The following is an 18,498-nucleotide window of genomic DNA, read 5'->3' as shown; positions in this document are numbered from 1 at the left end:
GCATACAAGGAATTTGTCTTGGTGAATATGGCCTCATTGTACATAAAAGAAAAGATAAGTTCATCAAGAATCATAAGGTACAATACTTAATGATAGTCTAGGTACAAATAAGCATGCACATACAGCTCGAATTGCACGAGCATGGGCTGACACATGTGCACTGCATGCAGTTTAACTCGTGTAAGTGAAGCTGTACAAGCATGCACTTGCATGCTGGCATGTCCCTCATAGAGCCTGATTTCCTTGTCCTCTTGTCAGGCTACTAGGCTGCCTGCAAACTTTAGGGACCACTGTTCTAGAATATAGAATGAGAGCAAACCCACTCCCAACTAGTACCAGTACTAATCATATTACCTAGTTTGGATAATGAAATGTCCTTAGGAAAATGATGAAACTCAGAGAGTACCAAAGACTCTTTGTAACAGTCTTCTGTCTTCTTCGCAACAGACTCTTCACTCAAGCAGTCCAGGTACTTGAGGGGTTGCCACAGAGAGGAGGGGGTCACACTGTTTTCCAGGACACCAGAGGGCCAGACAAGGAAAAACGGTTGGAAGCTGACCAATGAGAGATTCAACCTAGAAATAAGGTGGAACTTCCTGATGGTCAGAGTGATCAACCAGTGGAACGGCCTGCCAGCAGAAGTTGTGAACTTCCCAACTTTGGACATTTTCAAGAGGAGATTGGACTGTCATTTGGCTGGGGTGCTGTAGGATTTCCTGCTTAAGCAGGGGGTTGGACTTGATGACCTGCAAAGTCCCTTTCAACTCGAATAAATAAAAAAATAAAATAAAAAATAAAATAAAAAAAATAAAAAAAAATAAAAAATAAAAAATAAAAAATAAAAAAAAATAAAATAAAATAAAATAAAATAAAATAAAATAAAATAAAATAAAATAAAATAAAATAAAATAAAATAAAATAAAATAAAATAAAATAAAATAAAATAAAATAAAATAAAATAAAATAAAATAAAATAAAATAAAATAAAATAAAATAAAATAAAATAAAATAAAATAAAATAAAATAAAATAAAATAAAATAAAAATAAAAATAAAAATAAAAATAAAAAATAATAAAAAAATAATAAGCAATTAAGCCAGCAAGTAAGTAAGTAAGTCCAATAGTATTCAGTCTCATTAGGAGTAACAAAAGGAAATCTTTCTACTTAATCCAAGGTTCTTTATTAAGGTTCTGTTCCTGAACTTTTATCTTTCAATTAAATATAACTTAAATTATAGTAAAGTGGACAATATTCAGAGCCAGTGAAATGTAAGAGATTAAGGTTCTTGGCAGTTTGCCTTGCTGACATCAGATATGTGCGATAGATTTTTAAATGCAAACACCTAATCTCCACCTCTTGAGTTCTAGGTTGAATACACACTGGGATACACACTGGGACCAGTTTACTAGGAAAGCTGCATAAATTTCTCAAAAGTCCTATCAGGCTAACAAACCAGTCTTAAAACGTCTGGAAAACATCCAAGTGTCCTTAATATTTTGACTGCTGTGGCTTTTCTCTGTGGTAGTATGCTCAGAATGTTTTAATTTGTTGTGGGTATCATCTGTAGTGGATTTCCCCTCTAATTTATACTTACTTTTTTAAAGTAAAGAACAGAGTCTTCGGAGAGGGGCGGCATACAAATCTAATAAATTATTATTATTATTATTATTATTATTATTGTTGTTGTTGTTGTTGTTGTTATTATTATTATTATTATTATTATTATTATTATTATTATTATTATTTGTTCCCTGCCTTCCCCACTTCCATTTTGTGCTTAGAAGGGTAAAGATAACATGTAAAGGTACAAAAGCAGACACACAAAAACATTGCATAGATAAAGAAAAGGAAAAGAAAAAGAAAATTTGAAAGCCAGAATAAAATGGCAGAAAATAATGCAAAAGTAATATTTTGTTCTTTAAAGCACAATTAGACATATAGAGAATAGGCTGGATGTCTGATATACAATAACAGAGTAAATAAAATAAATCTGTCCTGGAAAATAATTCAACCTGTAGAGCAACGTTGGATTTAGATGAATTACTCTGCCTCTATAGCCATTTTCAGAGGTTTGTTGAAACATTCATATTGGCAGAAGGGTGGGGTGATTAAAATCAACCAGATGATAGACAGAATATCATCATACAAGCCATCTGTTTTGTACATGTCATGTTTGCCTATAACTCACTCCAATAGACATTGCTGCCCTGAATGGACATTCTCCTTGACGATAAGGATTATTAAGCAATGGAACAGTCTGTCGCCTGAAGCTGTAGGTCTTCCAAACCTTTTTGGGGAGATTTTTGTGTTTTTTTTTAAAAACCCCAGAGTCTTTTCACCAGAATGAGATGAAGATTCGTGTCTGGGCACGAGGACTAGAAAGTTCCTATGAACTTATGAATTTTCTCTGTCATTCAAGAACTCTATCTGAAAAGATGAGCTGATGGATAGAGGATAGCAAGTCATCTTTATTTTTAATTCATTGCATAATTAGTCAGATGTTCATACTGGGTTTGTCATTTTTGCTCACCTTTTAAGTCTTTCCCAAGGACTTGGGATAGGCAAATATAGTCGTTTGCTTGTGTTTAAAGGGATTATCTCAGGATGTAAATGCTCCCAAGTCAAGCTGTCTTTTGCAGTTGACCAGTCGTGGTTTTTTCCATGTTGATTATGTTAAAGATTATGTTAATGCACCCAAGATACCCATTAATATTGGTACTATCTTTGCTTTCTTTTGCCGTAGTCATTCTATTTGTATTTGCAGCTCTTTGTATTTTGTTATCTTCTTGATAACAAAATACAAGGCTGTCTCCAACTATTGCCATGTCCACTATCCAAAGGTTTTTGTCTTTCTTGTTCACAATAGTTAAAGCTGTCATGTGATGTAGCAGATGCCTGTCTGCTAATATTCTAGAGTCTGTGAGCACTTTAGTTTCTTTTTTTTCTATGACTTTCTATATTTTATGGTCCCACCAGTTCTTGCTTGCAGGCAAAAGGTATTTTTTGCAGATATTCCAATGCATAGTTGTTGCTACTTTGTCATGCTGTTGCTTGTTGTAAGTCTGTGTGATCTTCTTGCAGCAGATATCTAGATGGTCCACTGTTTTTTCAGCTTCTTTGCAGAGGCAGCACTTGCTGTCCATTGCTATCTTCTCAATTCTGGCTTTCTATGCATTTGTTCTTAAGGCTTGGTCTTGTGCAGCTAGAATTAGCCCCTCTTCCCAATCATCATCATCATCATCATCATAATAATAATAATAATAATAATAATAATAATAATAATAATAACAACAACAACAACAACAACAACAACAGAGTTGGAAGGAACCTTGGAGGTCTTTTGGTCCAACCCCCTGCTTAGGAAGGATACCCTACAGTACTTCAGACAGATGGTTATCCAACATCTGCTTTAAAACTTCCAGTGTTGGGGCATTTACAACTTCCAGAGGCAAGCTGTTCCATTGATCAACTGTTCTGACTGTCAGGAAATTTCTCCTTGGTTCTAAGTTACTTCTCTCCTTGTTTAGTTTCTACCCATAGCTTCTTGTTCTACCCTCAGGTGGTTTGGAGAATAGGTTGACTCCTTCTTGGTGGCAACCCCTGAGATACTGGAACGCTGCTATCATGTATCCCCTGGTCCTTTTTTTCATTAAACTAACCATGCCCAGTTCCTGAAATCATTCTTCATATGTTTTAGCCTTCAGTCCCCTAATAATCTTTCTTGCTCTTCTCTGCACTTCTCTGCATATTAACCATTGCCGAGTTATTATCTGCTTTGCCTACTATTTTATTTTTTATTGTACTGGCCATGTAAATATTTCTTGTATCTATTTTCTGCTTTTCATTTGTTCTTTGTTATAAGCCCATTTGGTCTCACCAGTACTCAGTGGTGATGCTCATAAGATGCACTCAAACTGCTGGACTAGTTTGAGTGCATCTTGAAACTCAGTTTGGCAAAAGCACCTTGTGACTAAAAGGGAGATTGGAACTTCTAGTCATTCCTTAGGCATGAAAACCAGCTGGATGATTTTGGGCCGGGCACAATCTCTCAGCCTAACCCACCTCACAAGGCTGTTGTTGTGAAGAAAAGAGGAAGGACCATTAGGCGAACTAACAGGTTAAATAATTTCTAAAAATAATAAAGGTAGGATTATAATAAATACAACAAATATATATAGGGATTGAAAAAGTAATAGCCAGCAAGTCTTATTTACATTTTCTTACCTAAGCAGCTATCTATTATAGATTATGCTCCCCGTAATCAGCAGATGATAATTCTCCAAACAGAGCTTTAAGCTGATTGGTAGGAAGTTCAGAGGGACAGCCCCACTGTAAACCACTGATTGGCTGGATTGTAAAAATATGTTCAAAGGTGCCAGAATAGAAGCTTTAGTTCCTAACACCATGGGAAATTTGTCTCTTCCCATGGTCTTAGGCAACCCCTGTGAAACAGTCATTCGACCTCCAAAGGGGTCCCGACCCCCAGGTTGAGAACCATTGCACTACATAGTAAGACATAGAGTGTTTCGTGTACCTATGTTCAGTTTGCATTGGACCTTACAGAAATAGAAAAAGAACAAAAATGTCAACCTGTAAAGGTAGGATTATAATAAATAAAACAAATATATATAGGGATTGAAAAAGTAATAGCCAGCAAGTCTTATTTACATTTTCTCATCTAAGCAGCTATTATAGATTATGCTCCCCGTAATCAGCAGATGATAATAGCAATGAAAGAAAAGCAGTGATAAAAAACACATTACCATTGCAAGCTACTTTTAACTCTGCTTTCTGAACCTTTATAAACTTCTAATGGTTTTATACTGAGTTTCATGGCAGAAATGCTGATAACAAAAGCAAAAGTCCAGGGAGAATAAGAAAATGGATTGATAGGGCAGTTTATAACACGGCAATAAGCAAAACAAAAGATCCAGAAAATCACTGATCTGTACTTGTACATGTTAAATGCTGCACGACAGACACCTAGGGTAAAAAAAAAATTATTAATTAACTAGCTACTCCCTATCTGCAGCAGTTAAAAAGAACCAAGCAATCTGCCTGCATATGCCTAACTTCAAATGATAGCCTAGTTAAAATATAATAAAGTATATTGATAGCAGTTCAGTATATAACAAGAAGCCACAAAGTTAATGTTTTCTTTCATAGAAGCATCTAGCTGTCTTACATGAAGAAAAACAAGAGCCTTTAAAGGTATGTATTTAAAAATTCATTTTGATCACTTTCTTTAGCATTCTAAGTAGTCAATGCACACTTCTGTTGGTATAATAAACAGAGAATATTAATATGTTTCTTTTTTATTTTAAACTTTGAAAACAATGTTTAGTCACCAACAGTCGTTTTGTACAGGGAATAACATTGATGCTATGCTATCTTAACATTTCATGCTTTCAGTCTCTGCTTATGAATAATTTAACCTATAGAAAATCTGCATGTTTATCAATCACAGAATTTTTAAAATCTTTATATTTATATGCATAGAAAATAAAATTCAAGGGAGGAGTGTACTAAATGAATCAAATTCTATTTTGCAATTCTTTGGCAAGGAAATATATGTTGTAATAACAAGAGAAGGAAATTCTCTCCGTATCCAATTGCATTGTGTAACTTTGCTCTCTGTTATCCTAGGGTTACTAGCTTTGAGTTGCAAAAATCTGTACAGCAGCAGAGAGAGACAGAAAATTCTACCACTTTTCTTCTAGCTGGTGGTCAATCAGAGTTTTGCAATCCTTAATACTATCTAACTGGATACTGAGATGAGTTGATGGAGAAAAAAATGTTCAGAAATTGAGGACAAAATAAATTGCAGGAAACAGAAATGAAACTCACAGGCATGTAGCCCAGGGGGGCCAAGATAAATGAAAGTATTGGGAAAACAAATGGAAGGATAAAAAGGTGAAATATTCTGCTTTGCACAAATGGAAGAGAAACCGTAATGTATAAAAAGTATTTCTTTGCTATGTTGAATTGCAAGATAAAATAAAACTCCTGCTAAAAGCTTACTCGCGTTCTTTTCTTGTTCTTGAAGTTCACATTCCTTAAAGTAAAATAATAATAATAATAATAATAATAATAATAATAATAATAATAATAATAATAATTTTTTAAAAAACTATTTTATGGAAGTGTATGCGGTTAACTTAGTTCAGGAAGCTATTTACACCTTGTTCAATACTTTACTTATGAACTTTAAACTGTTCTTCACAGTTGGTAATGGTAACATATAATTCATAACAGTAGCCAAACGTGGGAGGAGTGAGGAAGGGAAACCACAAAGCCAATATATTTATTTTATTGGTGAAATAGTTGAACATTTGGAACGTTTTAAAAACTAATTTAAACAAAGTTGAATAATTTGTCAACAACAAGAAAAGAAAAATGTAGCTCCCCTTACCTTACTAATCAAAATCCAACAAGGCAAATGGTAATCTGATTCCTTATTGATCTAAAAAATGCTGATATAAGTATGAGTGTGTTGTAATGCTACTTACAGATAAACACTGATTATGCTATGTTGTTGGTTTTTAAAAGGTTTAGCAGATGGCTGAGGAGCCTACCTCTTGGAAAGACAGTTTTTCAGATATGGGCACAATTCCTAAGATTACTAATTAATCCTTGTCCTTAAGTACTGTGTTTCAGCCAAGATAAGCAGTTGCTAACATTTATTTCTTATAAATCTCAAGCTAAATGGTCATGGTGGCTCAGTGGCTAGAATGCAGTATTGCAGGCTAATTCTGCTTTCTGCAGATTACCCACAGTTTGGCACTTCAAATTTCACTTGGCTCAAGGCTGACTCATCCTTCTATCCTGTGTTAGCAAAATGAGGACATAAAATACTTATATATTGCTATTGCTTTGCTTTTGCTAAAGTTTTTTTCCCCCAATGGTAGGTTTTATTCTAGATTCTGGTTGGTCTATGTTTCTCTGTATGTGTAAACTGTGCATGTGAATTCAGTAAGTTTTTCTTCAATGACTATTTACCAGGAAGAAAGGGACTAATAACGAGAAAAACCTACACATGTAAATGTGGCTTTGCTTTCATTGAAAGAAGAGATCTACATTTTAACACTTGAGAGAAGTTTTAGTGATTAAAAATAAACCTTTTAAAATGCTAGTTTGAAAAAGTTGAAATTCATAATAAACACAATACTTTCTTGCAATTTATGTGATAAAGAAGAACACAGGTTTAGTATTGTTAGCTATGTTTTTTATTATTTGGATCAAAATATGTATGTTTTGAAAGCAAGTGCTTAAGTTGAATTTATGATGCATTTTCTCTCTCTCTCTCTGTGTGTGTGTGTGTGTGTGTGTGTTTGTGTTTATAAATATTTACTTCTCTATTTTTTTCTCTAGATGGGAAAGAAGAAATTCACTGGATTAGAAATCTCCCTGATCACTTTCTTCCTTTTGCTACTCATCATAACCATCGCTTTGATTGTACTTCTAGCAACAGGTTATTCTGGTCTTAAAGGTAATGTTATTCACAGTTCCTTGACTTATAGCCAGAAGAATAATTCAACAGTATCAAAGAACTTTTAAAAGAATACTTAAATATCTCCCACATGATTTTCAGATAAGCATCTGAACATCTAATCATGCCTTTGAGTTAACCTTTTTGTTTCTTCTGCCTTTGATTAATTTTGAAATATGAAACCCTTGGGAATTAGAGTAGGGTGTATTGGGGTTAAACATTCAAAACAGACCTCCAGGTTATGTTTTTTTTAAAAAAAAAACAGGATTGTTATCTTACTAGAAAAACAGCACAAACCATAGTTGATGATAGAGGAACTGCATTGTAAAGCAACAGAGATAGCAATAGCATTTAGCATTTAGACTTATCACAGTGCTTTACAGCCCTCTCAGCGGTTTGCAGAGTCAGCATATATTGCCCCCAACAATCTGGGTCCTCATTTTATCCACCTCGGAAGGATGGAAGGCTGAGTCAACCTTAGATAGAGCTAGAACATGCACCCATCCCACAAGTCAGTTGCCAGCTGTTGCACAAGGTGCTTTTGAATGTGAATTTACCTTTCAAGCAGACCACAAATCCAGTATTCCAAGACTATGGGATTAGCAGTCCTCTAGAACAGTGTTTCCCAACCTTTTTTGAGCCGCGGCACATTATTCACATTTACAAAATCCTGGGGAACATTGAGCGGGGCGGGGGGGGGGGGGGGCTAAAAAAAGTTTGGACAAAAAAAATCTTTCTTCCTCCCTTTCGCTCTATTTCTCTCTCTCTCCCACTTTCTTTCTTTCTTCCTTCCTTTCTTTCCCTCTCTCTCCCATCCCTCTTTGTTTCTCCCTTCCTTCCTCTCTTTTTTGCTCTCTTTCCCTCACCCTCCTTCCCCCCTCTTTCTCTCTCTCTCTTGCTTTCTCTCTCTCTCTTGCTGTCTTTCTCTCTCTTTCTCTCCCCCCTCTCTCTCCCTCTCTCTTTCTCTCTCTCCCTCTCTTGCTATCTCTTTCTCTCTCTTGCTATCTCTCTCTTTCTTTATTTATTTATTTCTTTCTCTCTCTCTTTCTTGTACTCCATGCTGCAGCAGCGGCATTGGGCAGTAGCCGTTGGGCGGCGGCAGGGTGGTCAGCTGTGAGGCGGAGCTCCAGAAAGTTGCGAGACCAGAAGCTGAGCTTCCTTCTTCACGGTACACCTGACCATGTCTCGCGGCACACAAGTGTGCCGCGGCACACTGGTTGGGAAACACTGCTCTAGAAAAGCAATAAACACATGTTTAAAAGCACCTCAGACAGAGGCTTGCAAACCAAACGTTGCCCACTGCAACCATATATATCACCAGGTATATTTGCTCTGATAACTATTTGTTATGATCCTACTCAGGTGCACAGATCTGATGGGTAAAGTCTTTCCTCTTCACCTGTTGCCTTTCAAAACTTTGTTTCTAGTGGGTGAATAGGTGAATAGATGGGTGAATAGATGAAGGGAGTTTTAGAAAATGGTAAATGTGTGAGTCCACTCATCCATCAAACTATTGATGTTACAACAGGATTTACTGATGGATCTGTTTCCCAACAACTGATGACAGGGAAAATGAAAGGGTAGGGAAACTTCAACCCTGCATAGGAAATAAAGACTTCTTTGGTAGCTAGGACATTTGCCAAATGTAATGTAATGCTTACTTACTATTTGCATGCTTATTGTTATAATTTTCATAACAGTATAGAATGCATAAAGTTGTATTTGAGGGTTAAACAATATATCTAAAGTTTCCCCAAAATTGAAGTAAATAGCTAAATTATCGTTTGATCATAGGCATCCATTGGACATAGAGAAACATTTAAAATAAAATAATAATAAGCAATATACTGTCATTGTAGCAATTTCTAGTTTGAGTTAAATATCAGATCTAGATTTATAATTTTACTGTGATAACATTTAAAATGCTCACATCTCATTCAGTTCCTTCCTAGCCACATACAAATATACATGCATATAATAAACTATAACATTGTTTTTGTATGTGTGTGTGTGTAATGACATATTCACAAATTTTATAAGTACTTATGATTAATTATTTTGCAAAAACTGGTAATCTGGTTCACTGCATGTCTCAGACAAATTGCTTAAATGCAAGTCATTTGTTTTAACTATGCAAGGAAAGAGTTGCTATTCTCTGCAAAAGTAATGTATCATGGTAGAATAAACAGATTATGATAAAATGCTCCCTAGATGAAAGTATGTACAAAATACTCAAAGACAGAACCAAGTTATTTATTTCTATAATTGCTTTAAAATGGGTAATCAAATTATGCGGACATGTGCTTATACTAACATTAGAATATGCAGACTTCAGAATAACATTGCACATTTTAAAACATAAAAAAGAAAGATATATTAGACAATAGTAATATTCATTTATATTGTATCATTTGTTGATAACATTTATTTCAACTATTTATTTCCAAAAATGTAATCAATAAAACAATATATTAACCTACATTTTCTGTGCAATGTGTATTATGTAATTGAAAATAGCCTGTAAGGGTAAGAAGTAGAATTAGTTTAAAAATAGGCATAGTACAGTTATCAATAGAGTGTTATTGTTATTTGTTTATTGTGATAATAAGGTGATGCTATTTATTGTGATGTTATTTATTGTGATGGTACTGAGATCAAAGGCTGAGTTAATGACAGGCTGTAGTAGTAGTTGAAAAATACTTTGTACTGTAATTAAAGGTGTAGTAGTTAAAGTCAGCAGACTAGAAACAAGAAGACTGTGAATTCATACCCTGTTTCCCCAAAAATAAGTCACCCCCAAAAGTAAGACATAGGAGAGATTTCATAGAATTGCCTAATATAAGGCATCCCCCAAAAGTAAGATGTAGGAAACGTTTTGTTTCGCAGCATTCCCGAATGGAACATAAATAACACTGCTGTCCATAAATTGCATCCCAAAACACTGCATCAATCAGATTTAAAACACACCCAACACCCATCCAACATGCAGCTGTGTGTTTGGATGTGTTTTTGCTGCAGCAGGATACAGGATACAATTCATTGAAAAGAAATAAGACATCCCCTGAAAATAAGACGTAGCACATCTTTGTGAGCAAAAATTAATATAAGACGCTGTCTTATTTTGGGGGAAACACGGTATCCTGCCTTACGCACAATGACTTTGGGCCTGCAACTGTCAGCCCTGTAAATGAATCATTGGCGCTTCTGAAATTTTGCCAAGGAAACTTCAGGCACTAGTCCAGCTTGTCATCAGGATCAAAAGGCCAAATAAAAAAATAGATTGTATTTGCATGTTGATATGAGTTCAGGAGTTATTGAGGCCAGAGACAATTATAGTTGAGGCTAGAAAGAATGTTGGAGTTGCAAGTTTGTGTGACAAATTGGACTGAGAGTTGAATGTTGACTGGAATGTGAAGAATTCCATTCTGGACTATGTGGTGAACAGTGGTGGAACAGAAACAGCTGTGTACAACTGCATTGGATATTGCACTGCAGATGGTTGACTGTTAAAGAATTTCACACTAGAGTGCTCTTGCTAAAAACAGAATAATAGATGGACATGGTGTTTTATACCTGTTCAGGTTCATTTTTCATTTTTAAAAAGTGGCATGTGGCAGCTTTGCCTTTGGCATGTTGGAGGGCTTGAGCACTCAGGTTGCAAGGGTCTCCAACCTTGCTGGTCTTTTGTAGACCATGAAGACTTGACTTTTCTCCTTGGCATCAGGTCACGGTAGTGAATGAAATGGCTTTAATTCTGAATGATTCTGGGCTGGGTCTTTTGTAGAGGCTGATTTTGTATTAAATGTATGTAAACTACTGAGAGTTGAAATTTGAGAGTTGGGTTACTGTCTAAATGGCAATAAACAAATCAGCAAACAAACTCAAGCAGCATCTAGTCTGCAATCCAGAACTAACTTAACAGGGTTTTTATATATTTTATTATTAGATTTGTCCCATTGTTATACTGTTTTTTATATGCTGTTGTGAGCCGCCCCGAGTCTTCAGAGAGGAGCGGCATACAAATCTAATAAACAAACAAACAAACAAACAAACAAACAAACAATAATAATAATAATAATAATAATAATAATAATAATAATAATAAAAGTCACTCATTGTACTGGATTTAATTCAGACTTAGTACATTCTGCAGAATAAAGACATTAATAAGACATGGAGATTCATAGATAGAAAAGAAGATTTACACCCCAACCTATTTTTTTTTTAATAAAGTGCCTGAATCATGTTAAAATGAATAATTGAAATAAACTGGCATCTAGTTAGAATTGCTCAGATTGTTAACACTAACAAAAGACTTGTCTGTTGATTTGCACTGCCTATTTATTTCTTTTGTTGTTGTTGTTATTATTATTCTCTGACTGATATAATATGTTAATTTATTTCTAGCTTTTTCACCTGTTTGTCCAGTTATTCCTCTTCCTGAAAGAATAGATTGTATCCCAGATCAAGTGGCAACAAAGGTAAGTAGTATATACAAGTGAAATAATATACTAAAGCAAATGTTAATGCTAATACTACTACTAATAATAATAACAAGAACAACAACAACTTAATGATTAAGAATTATTAAATTTCCACCCATCTTAAACTGTGAGTATGGGTACTCCTCCACTTACAACAATTCATTTAATAACCCTTTGAAGATACAACTGCATTGAAAAAAGTCACTTGTGACCATTTTTTATACTTATGATTGTTGCAGCTCCCCACGGTCATGTGATCACAATTCAGATGTTTGGCAACTGTCTTACATTTATAATGATTGCAGTGTCCCAGAGCCATGTGATCACCTTTTACAAAGCTATGTCAATTAAAGTCAATGGGGAAGCCAAATTTACTTAACAACAATCTGTCCAACTGAACTACTACAGTGATCCCGTAGCAAACAAAAAAATTGGACTCAAGTTGAAGACTACCTGTATAACTGTAGACTATCCATACATAATAATTGGAATAATAATAATAATAATAATAATAATAATAATAATAATAATAATAGCAACAACAACAGCAACAACAACAACACTATCCAATAATTGGATAGCAGAATAGAAGAAAAAGAACTGGAGAAATAGAAAAAATAGGAAGACCTATCAATTGAAGTCAAATGACTCTGCTAAAAGAAAGCAAAGGTAGTATCACTAATAGTAGGTGCCCTGGGTGCAATTCTAAATACCATTTGAACACCATCATTAGTGATGAAAAGTCCATCCATCAATTGCAAAAGGCAGTTTGGAACTTGGAGCTGTATCAATAGTTTAACACCATACAAGAACAATATCTGCCTATCCAATGTCTTTGGGAATAGAATAGAATAGAATGGAATAGAATGGAATAGAATAGTCATTTATTCATTCATTCATTCATTCATTCATTCATTCATTCATTCATTCATTCATTTGACATATGGGTCTCAGTGTACATATAAGAAAAGATTTGTTTGTCAAGAATCATAGAGTACAATACTTAATGATAGTCCGGGTAAAAATAAGCAATCAAGTCATATTAAGACCCAATAAATATCAATTGTAAGAATACAAGTAACAAAGTTACAGTCTTACAGTCATTAGTGGGAGGAGAGTGGTGATGGGAAAAATGAAAAGACTTAGTAAATAGTTTGAAAGTGTTGAGTAAATTATTTGCTTAGCAGAGTGATGGCATTTGGGGAAAAAACTGTTTTTGTGTCTAGTTGTTCTGATGTACAGTGTCTATAGCATTGTTTTGAGGGTAGGAGTTTTAACAGTTTATGTCCAGGATGTGATGTGTCTGTAAATATTTTCATAGCCCTTTGACTCATGCAGTATGCAGGTCCTCAATGGAAGGCAGGTTGATAACAATTCCTTTTTCTGCACTTCCAATTATCCTCTGAAGTCTGTGTCTGTCTTGTTGGTTGCAGAACCAAACCAGTCAGTTATAGAGGTGCAGATGACAGACTCAATAATTCCTCTGTAGAACTGAGGAGCAGCATCTTGGGCAGTTTGAGCTTCCTGAGATGTCTGTGCCATTTCTATGGGTTTGAGTGTGTTCAGTTCACATTGTTCTGGTTGCACCACAAGGTTAGTTCTTCAACCTCCCATCTGTATACAGATTTATCATTGTCTCTAATGAGACCCATCACTGTTGTATCATCTGTGAACTTCAATAGTATAACAGACGGATCATTAGATATGCAGTTATTGGTATACATAGAGAAATGGAGAGAGCATGTAGCATTGAGGGGGCCCTGTGCTATTTGTATAGGTATCTAATATGATTCTGCTTTGCTTCACCTGCTACTTCCTGTTTGTTAGGCAACTTAAAAGTGTGTTCAGGTACTGCTAGCTGGTTTAATAATTAATAATAATAATTTATTGGATTTGTATGCCGCCCCTCTCCGTAGACTCGGGGCGGCTAACAACAATGATAAAAACAGCATGTGACAATCCAATAATAAAACAACTAAAAACCTTATTATAAAACCAAACATACACACAGACATACCATGCATAACTTGTAATGGCCTAGGGGGAAGGAATATCTCAATTCCCCCATGCCTAGCGGTATAAATGAGTCTTGAGTAGTTTACGAAAGACAGGGAGGGTGGGGGCAATTCTAATCTCCAGGGGGAGTTGGTTCCAGAGGGCTGGGGCCACCACAGAGAAGGCTCTTCCCCTGGGGCCCGCCAAATGACATTGTTTAGTCAACGGGACCCAGAGAAGGCCAACTCTGTGGAACCTTATCGGTCGCTGGGATTCGTGCAGCAGCAGGTGGTTCCAGAGGTAGTCTGGTCCAAAGCCATGTAGGGCTTTAAAGGTCATGACCAACACTTTGAATTGTGACCGGAAACTGATCGGCAGCCAATGCAAGTCACGGAGTGTTGAGGAAACATGGGCAAATCTTGGAAGCCCCACGATGGCTCTCGCAGCTGCAGTTTAGCTTAGTTAGAAGAGCATCTGGAATGATAATATTGAATGCTGAACTGAAGCCTAGAAAGAGGAGCCTTGTGCAAGTCTTTGGAGATTCAAGATATTGTAGAATGTAATGTAGAGCCATATTAACAGCATCATCTGTTGATCTGTTTGCTCAGTATGCAAATTGCAGGGAGTTTTCCAGTGGGACAGCAGTAGTCTTTCAAAGGTTTTCATAACTGCAGATGTCAGAGCAACTGGTCTGTAGTTGTTCAGTTCCTTGATGGTAAGCTTATTCAACATTAGGATGATAGAAGAGTGTTTGAAGCAAGAAGAAATCTCTAGCGATTTATTAAAGATTCAGGTGAAGATGGGAGTGAATTGGTCAGGACAGACTTTTATCTTATCTGGGGCTGGAGCTTTTCTTAGCTTTTGTCTGGGCTTTTCTTAGCTTTACATCTTGCACCTATTCCATTTGCACAGCAGCATGTGAAATTGATTGTCAATCATTGTTGCTTCCTAGGTGGACTGTTTGATTTCACAGAAGTTTGATTTACTTGAAGTTATATCCTGTTGTTTAATTTTTATTTTATTTATTTATTTTGTCCAATACATAATACACATTGAAGAGAAAGCTATGTAATAATAGAAGTAAAGAAAAGAATAGAAGAAAAGATATAAAAGTATAGGTGGACATATTTGAAAGGAAGAAAAGATAAATGAGATAAGGAGAGACAATTGGACAGGGGACGGAAGGCACACTGGTGCACTTGTGCACACCCCTTACTGACCTCTAAGGAACTTGGAGAGGTCAATCGTGGATAGTCTAAGGGAAAAATGTTTGGGGTTAGGGGTTGACACTACTGAGTCAGGTAATGAGTTCCACGCTTCGACAACTCGGTTGTTGAAGTCATATTTTTTACAGTCAAGTTTGGAGCGGTTAATATTAAGTTTGAATCTGTTGCGTGCTCGTGTTGTTGCGATTGAAGCTGAAATAGTCATTGACAGGTAGAACATTGCAGCATATGATCTTGTGGGCAATACTTAGATTGTGCTTTAGGCGACGTAGTTCTAAGCTTTCTAGACCTAGGATTGATCGTCTGCTTTCGTAGGGTATTCTGTTTCGAGTGGAGAAGTGAAGGGCTCTTCTGGTGAAGTATCTTTGGACATTTTCAAGGGTGTTGATGTCCGAGATGTGGTATGGGTTCCAGACAGATGAACTGTATTCAAGGATGGGTCTGGCAAAAGTCTTGTAGGCTCTTGCGAGTAGCGTGAGATTGCCAGAGCAGAAGCTGCATAGGATCAGGTTAACAATTCTAGAAGCCTTTTTGGCACTATTGTTGCAGTGGGCTTTGGCACTTAATGTTCCCTTTATTTTATTGAGCAGTGTATAAGGGGCTGTAACAAAGAAGAGGAGCAACCTGTTCTCCAAAGCACAGTGCAATATTTTCTTAGGTTTGCTTAACATAGGAGGAAAAAGAAAAAAGGCAGCAGAAAAGGCATTTTTAATAAAGGAAAATCTGCTGCCTTTTCTCTCTTTCCTCCTATGTTAAGCAAACCTAAGAAAATACTGTACTTTGCAAGCCTGCAAAATGGCCAAGAAAGGAAAATAGCATGCCATTGGTCAAGGCAGATTAAACATTTTATGAATATATTGTTCATTGGTATCATTCTAGTTAATGAAAAATATTTATTTCCCACACTGGTGAAGTTTGCGCATGTCCACATTTTTAAAGGGAATGTTTGCAAAAGGTTGGAATGGCCAATGGAATTGATCGTGCTCAATGAAAAAAGCTTGGCAGCCCTACTTATTTCTTTATTCATGCATGCAATCACTTCTAAAGGCTCAGGAAAGTTTGCAAATGTCATGTTGTTTAAACCATATTATGCATCATGATTTAGTAAGCTAACAGACTGAGTTATTTGCTGGCACACAAGTACAGCATTCAAGCAGCTTTTTATGCCTTCACCAATATGCCTACCCATTTTTTCCCCAAGTTAACAAGCATATGCAGAGGAGTTTGAAATGCAAGAGGAAATTTTTGATGAAAAAATAGAAAGAAAATAGGAAAAATATGTGTGGCAATAGAGGGGAAAAGGTAGCAGGAAAGACGTCTTTTAAAACGTCTTTTATTTTAATGGCTGGTAATTGTTTTCATTGCCAGATGTAATAAGTCCCCAAAGAAATGATAACAAGGCCTACAACATCTTTCACGGAAAGGCAGAAAAACACATGAATCTTGATCTGCCTTGATGAACTGCCAAGGACCAATTAGCAAGAAACTTGGCAAGGCCAAAGAAAAACAGAGTCCGAGCGAAAATGACACGAGTTGAACAAAGTTGCTTCCTGCAACAGACCCTTTCATGTGCTTCAGTTATATAGCGTATGTGTTCTGTCGGGCTCTCTGGTAGACTCCTCCCAAAAATTCACAGGTACAAATTTCAGACACACACACGTTTGAAAATTCAAAACAATGTTCTTTATAATGAAAATTCACTTAACCTAAGCCCTCTTTTGGTATAGCAAAGAGCACTTGTCTCCAAACAAACTGGTAATTTGTACAAGTCCCTTATCAGTTCTGTGATACTTAGCTTGCAGCTGTGAGGCAATTCACAGTCCTTCTTCTTTCACAAAGTGAAACACACTTTGCTCTAGTTTAGTTTCAAAGCAGGGAAAAATCAGCACACAAAAGGTCAAAGTCAGTAAAGCAGTCACGAAACACAACGATCAGATAATCCTCCACAATGGCCAAACCCACAGGCTGCTCTTTATAGCAGCCTCACTAATTACCACAGCCCCACCCAACCACAAGTGGCCTCGTTTTCTTTGATAATAATTTCTCAGTTGTTGTTGCCCATGCATCGCTCTCCGCATGCGTGGCTGTATCATTAACTCTTGTTCTGAATCCAAGGAGGAGCTAGATAATTGATCTCCTTCTGAGCTGTCTGCCACACTCTCCTCCTCCCTGTCACTCATGTCTTCTTGGTCAGAGGAGCCTTCATCAGCAGATTCCACAGGGGGCAAAACAGGCCTGCAGCATGTGGATGTCTCCCCCACATCCACAGTCCTTGGGGCAGGAGCTGGGCCAGAGCTAACCACAACACATATGGGAGGAGCCGATTATCTCCAAGCCTTACTCCTGAGTAGTCCTTCTCCTCTGTAACAGTTCTTGTCTCCTGGCAGCTCTGCACATGTGTGCATTGAGAACAGGCTTCCCCTGTTCCTCTATCTTGCTCATGTCAGCCTCTGGATACTCTGGAATTGGAACAGATCTCCCAAATGGCCTGGGCTGAATTCCTGCCTCTGGCACTGAGCCTTTTCAAGACTCCAGGCCTGGCCCATGGTCCTCCCCAGTCTCCTCACTGTCTGAATATACTGCCAGGTCTGCAGGCTGCTGGCAGACCACAACACTATGCTTTATATTTATGTGGTGCTTTCCTCATGTTGTTGATTGGTGTGCTGATGGCCAGGAATTAGAATAGAATGGAATGGAATAGAATAGAATAGAATAGAATATTGGCCAAGTGCAATTGGACACACAAGGAATTTGTCTTTGGTGCATATGCTCTCGGTATACATAAAAGAAAATATACATTCATCAAGAATCATTAGCTGAAATGCTTAATGATAGTATGGGTACAAATAAACAGTCAAATCATACTAGTAACCAGTCAATAAAAATTGTGAGGATACAAACAATAAAGTTACAGTCATACAGTCATTAATGGGAGTTGTTTCCTTGTGCTGTTGTTTTCTTTTTTTACAAAATAATAATCTTTAATAAATTTTATTACAAATATAAGAGAAAGAAATAATAAACAGAGTAAAAACAAGTCAATAATGTATATGGGTTGGTATTCATAACAAGTAAGGTCATAGTCCTATTGGTATTATTAAAAAGCATATAATATATAGTAGATATAAAATATATTGTTGTATTAATATTATTGACAATAAAGAAAAAAAGAAAAAAAGAAAAAGGGAAAGCGTGAAGGGAAGAAAACGATAGGAAGGATAGAAGGAAAACAGAAGAGAGTTGTTTTCTTGTGCTGTTGTTTCCTGTGCTTCCAGGTTCTTGGCACATAAGTACTTGATAAGC

The 18,498-nt window shown here is 36.3% G+C and overlaps 1 protein-coding gene across 2 annotated transcripts in view; it reads left to right on the top strand.

Annotated features, from left to right (window-relative positions):
• The window catches only part of SI (sucrase-isomaltase), a 142,683-nt gene that overhangs the window by 19,882 nt on the left and 104,303 nt on the right, over positions 1 to 18,498 (top strand). The window contains exons 2-4 of one of the 2 annotated variants that reach the window (XM_070753562.1): positions 5,168 to 5,212; positions 7,373 to 7,490; positions 11,898 to 11,971. In XM_070753562.1, coding sequence (XP_070609663.1) covers positions 7,373 to 7,490; positions 11,898 to 11,971 — 192 coding nt within the window. In that variant the 5' untranslated portion in view covers positions 5,168 to 5,212. Of the gene's footprint in view, positions 1 to 5,167; positions 5,213 to 5,797; positions 5,915 to 7,372; positions 7,491 to 11,897; positions 11,972 to 18,498 lie in introns of those variants that run through there. The other variant, XM_070753563.1, reaches the window with a different exon arrangement.

This window comes from Erythrolamprus reginae, chromosome 5, assembly GCF_031021105.1.
Source record: "Erythrolamprus reginae isolate rEryReg1 chromosome 5, rEryReg1.hap1, whole genome shotgun sequence".
In the NCBI taxonomy this organism is placed as follows: domain Eukaryota; kingdom Metazoa; phylum Chordata; class Lepidosauria; order Squamata; family Dipsadidae; genus Erythrolamprus; species Erythrolamprus reginae.
The sequence above is the reverse complement of the archived record's forward strand: the minus strand, read 5'-3'. Positions and strand labels throughout refer to the sequence as shown.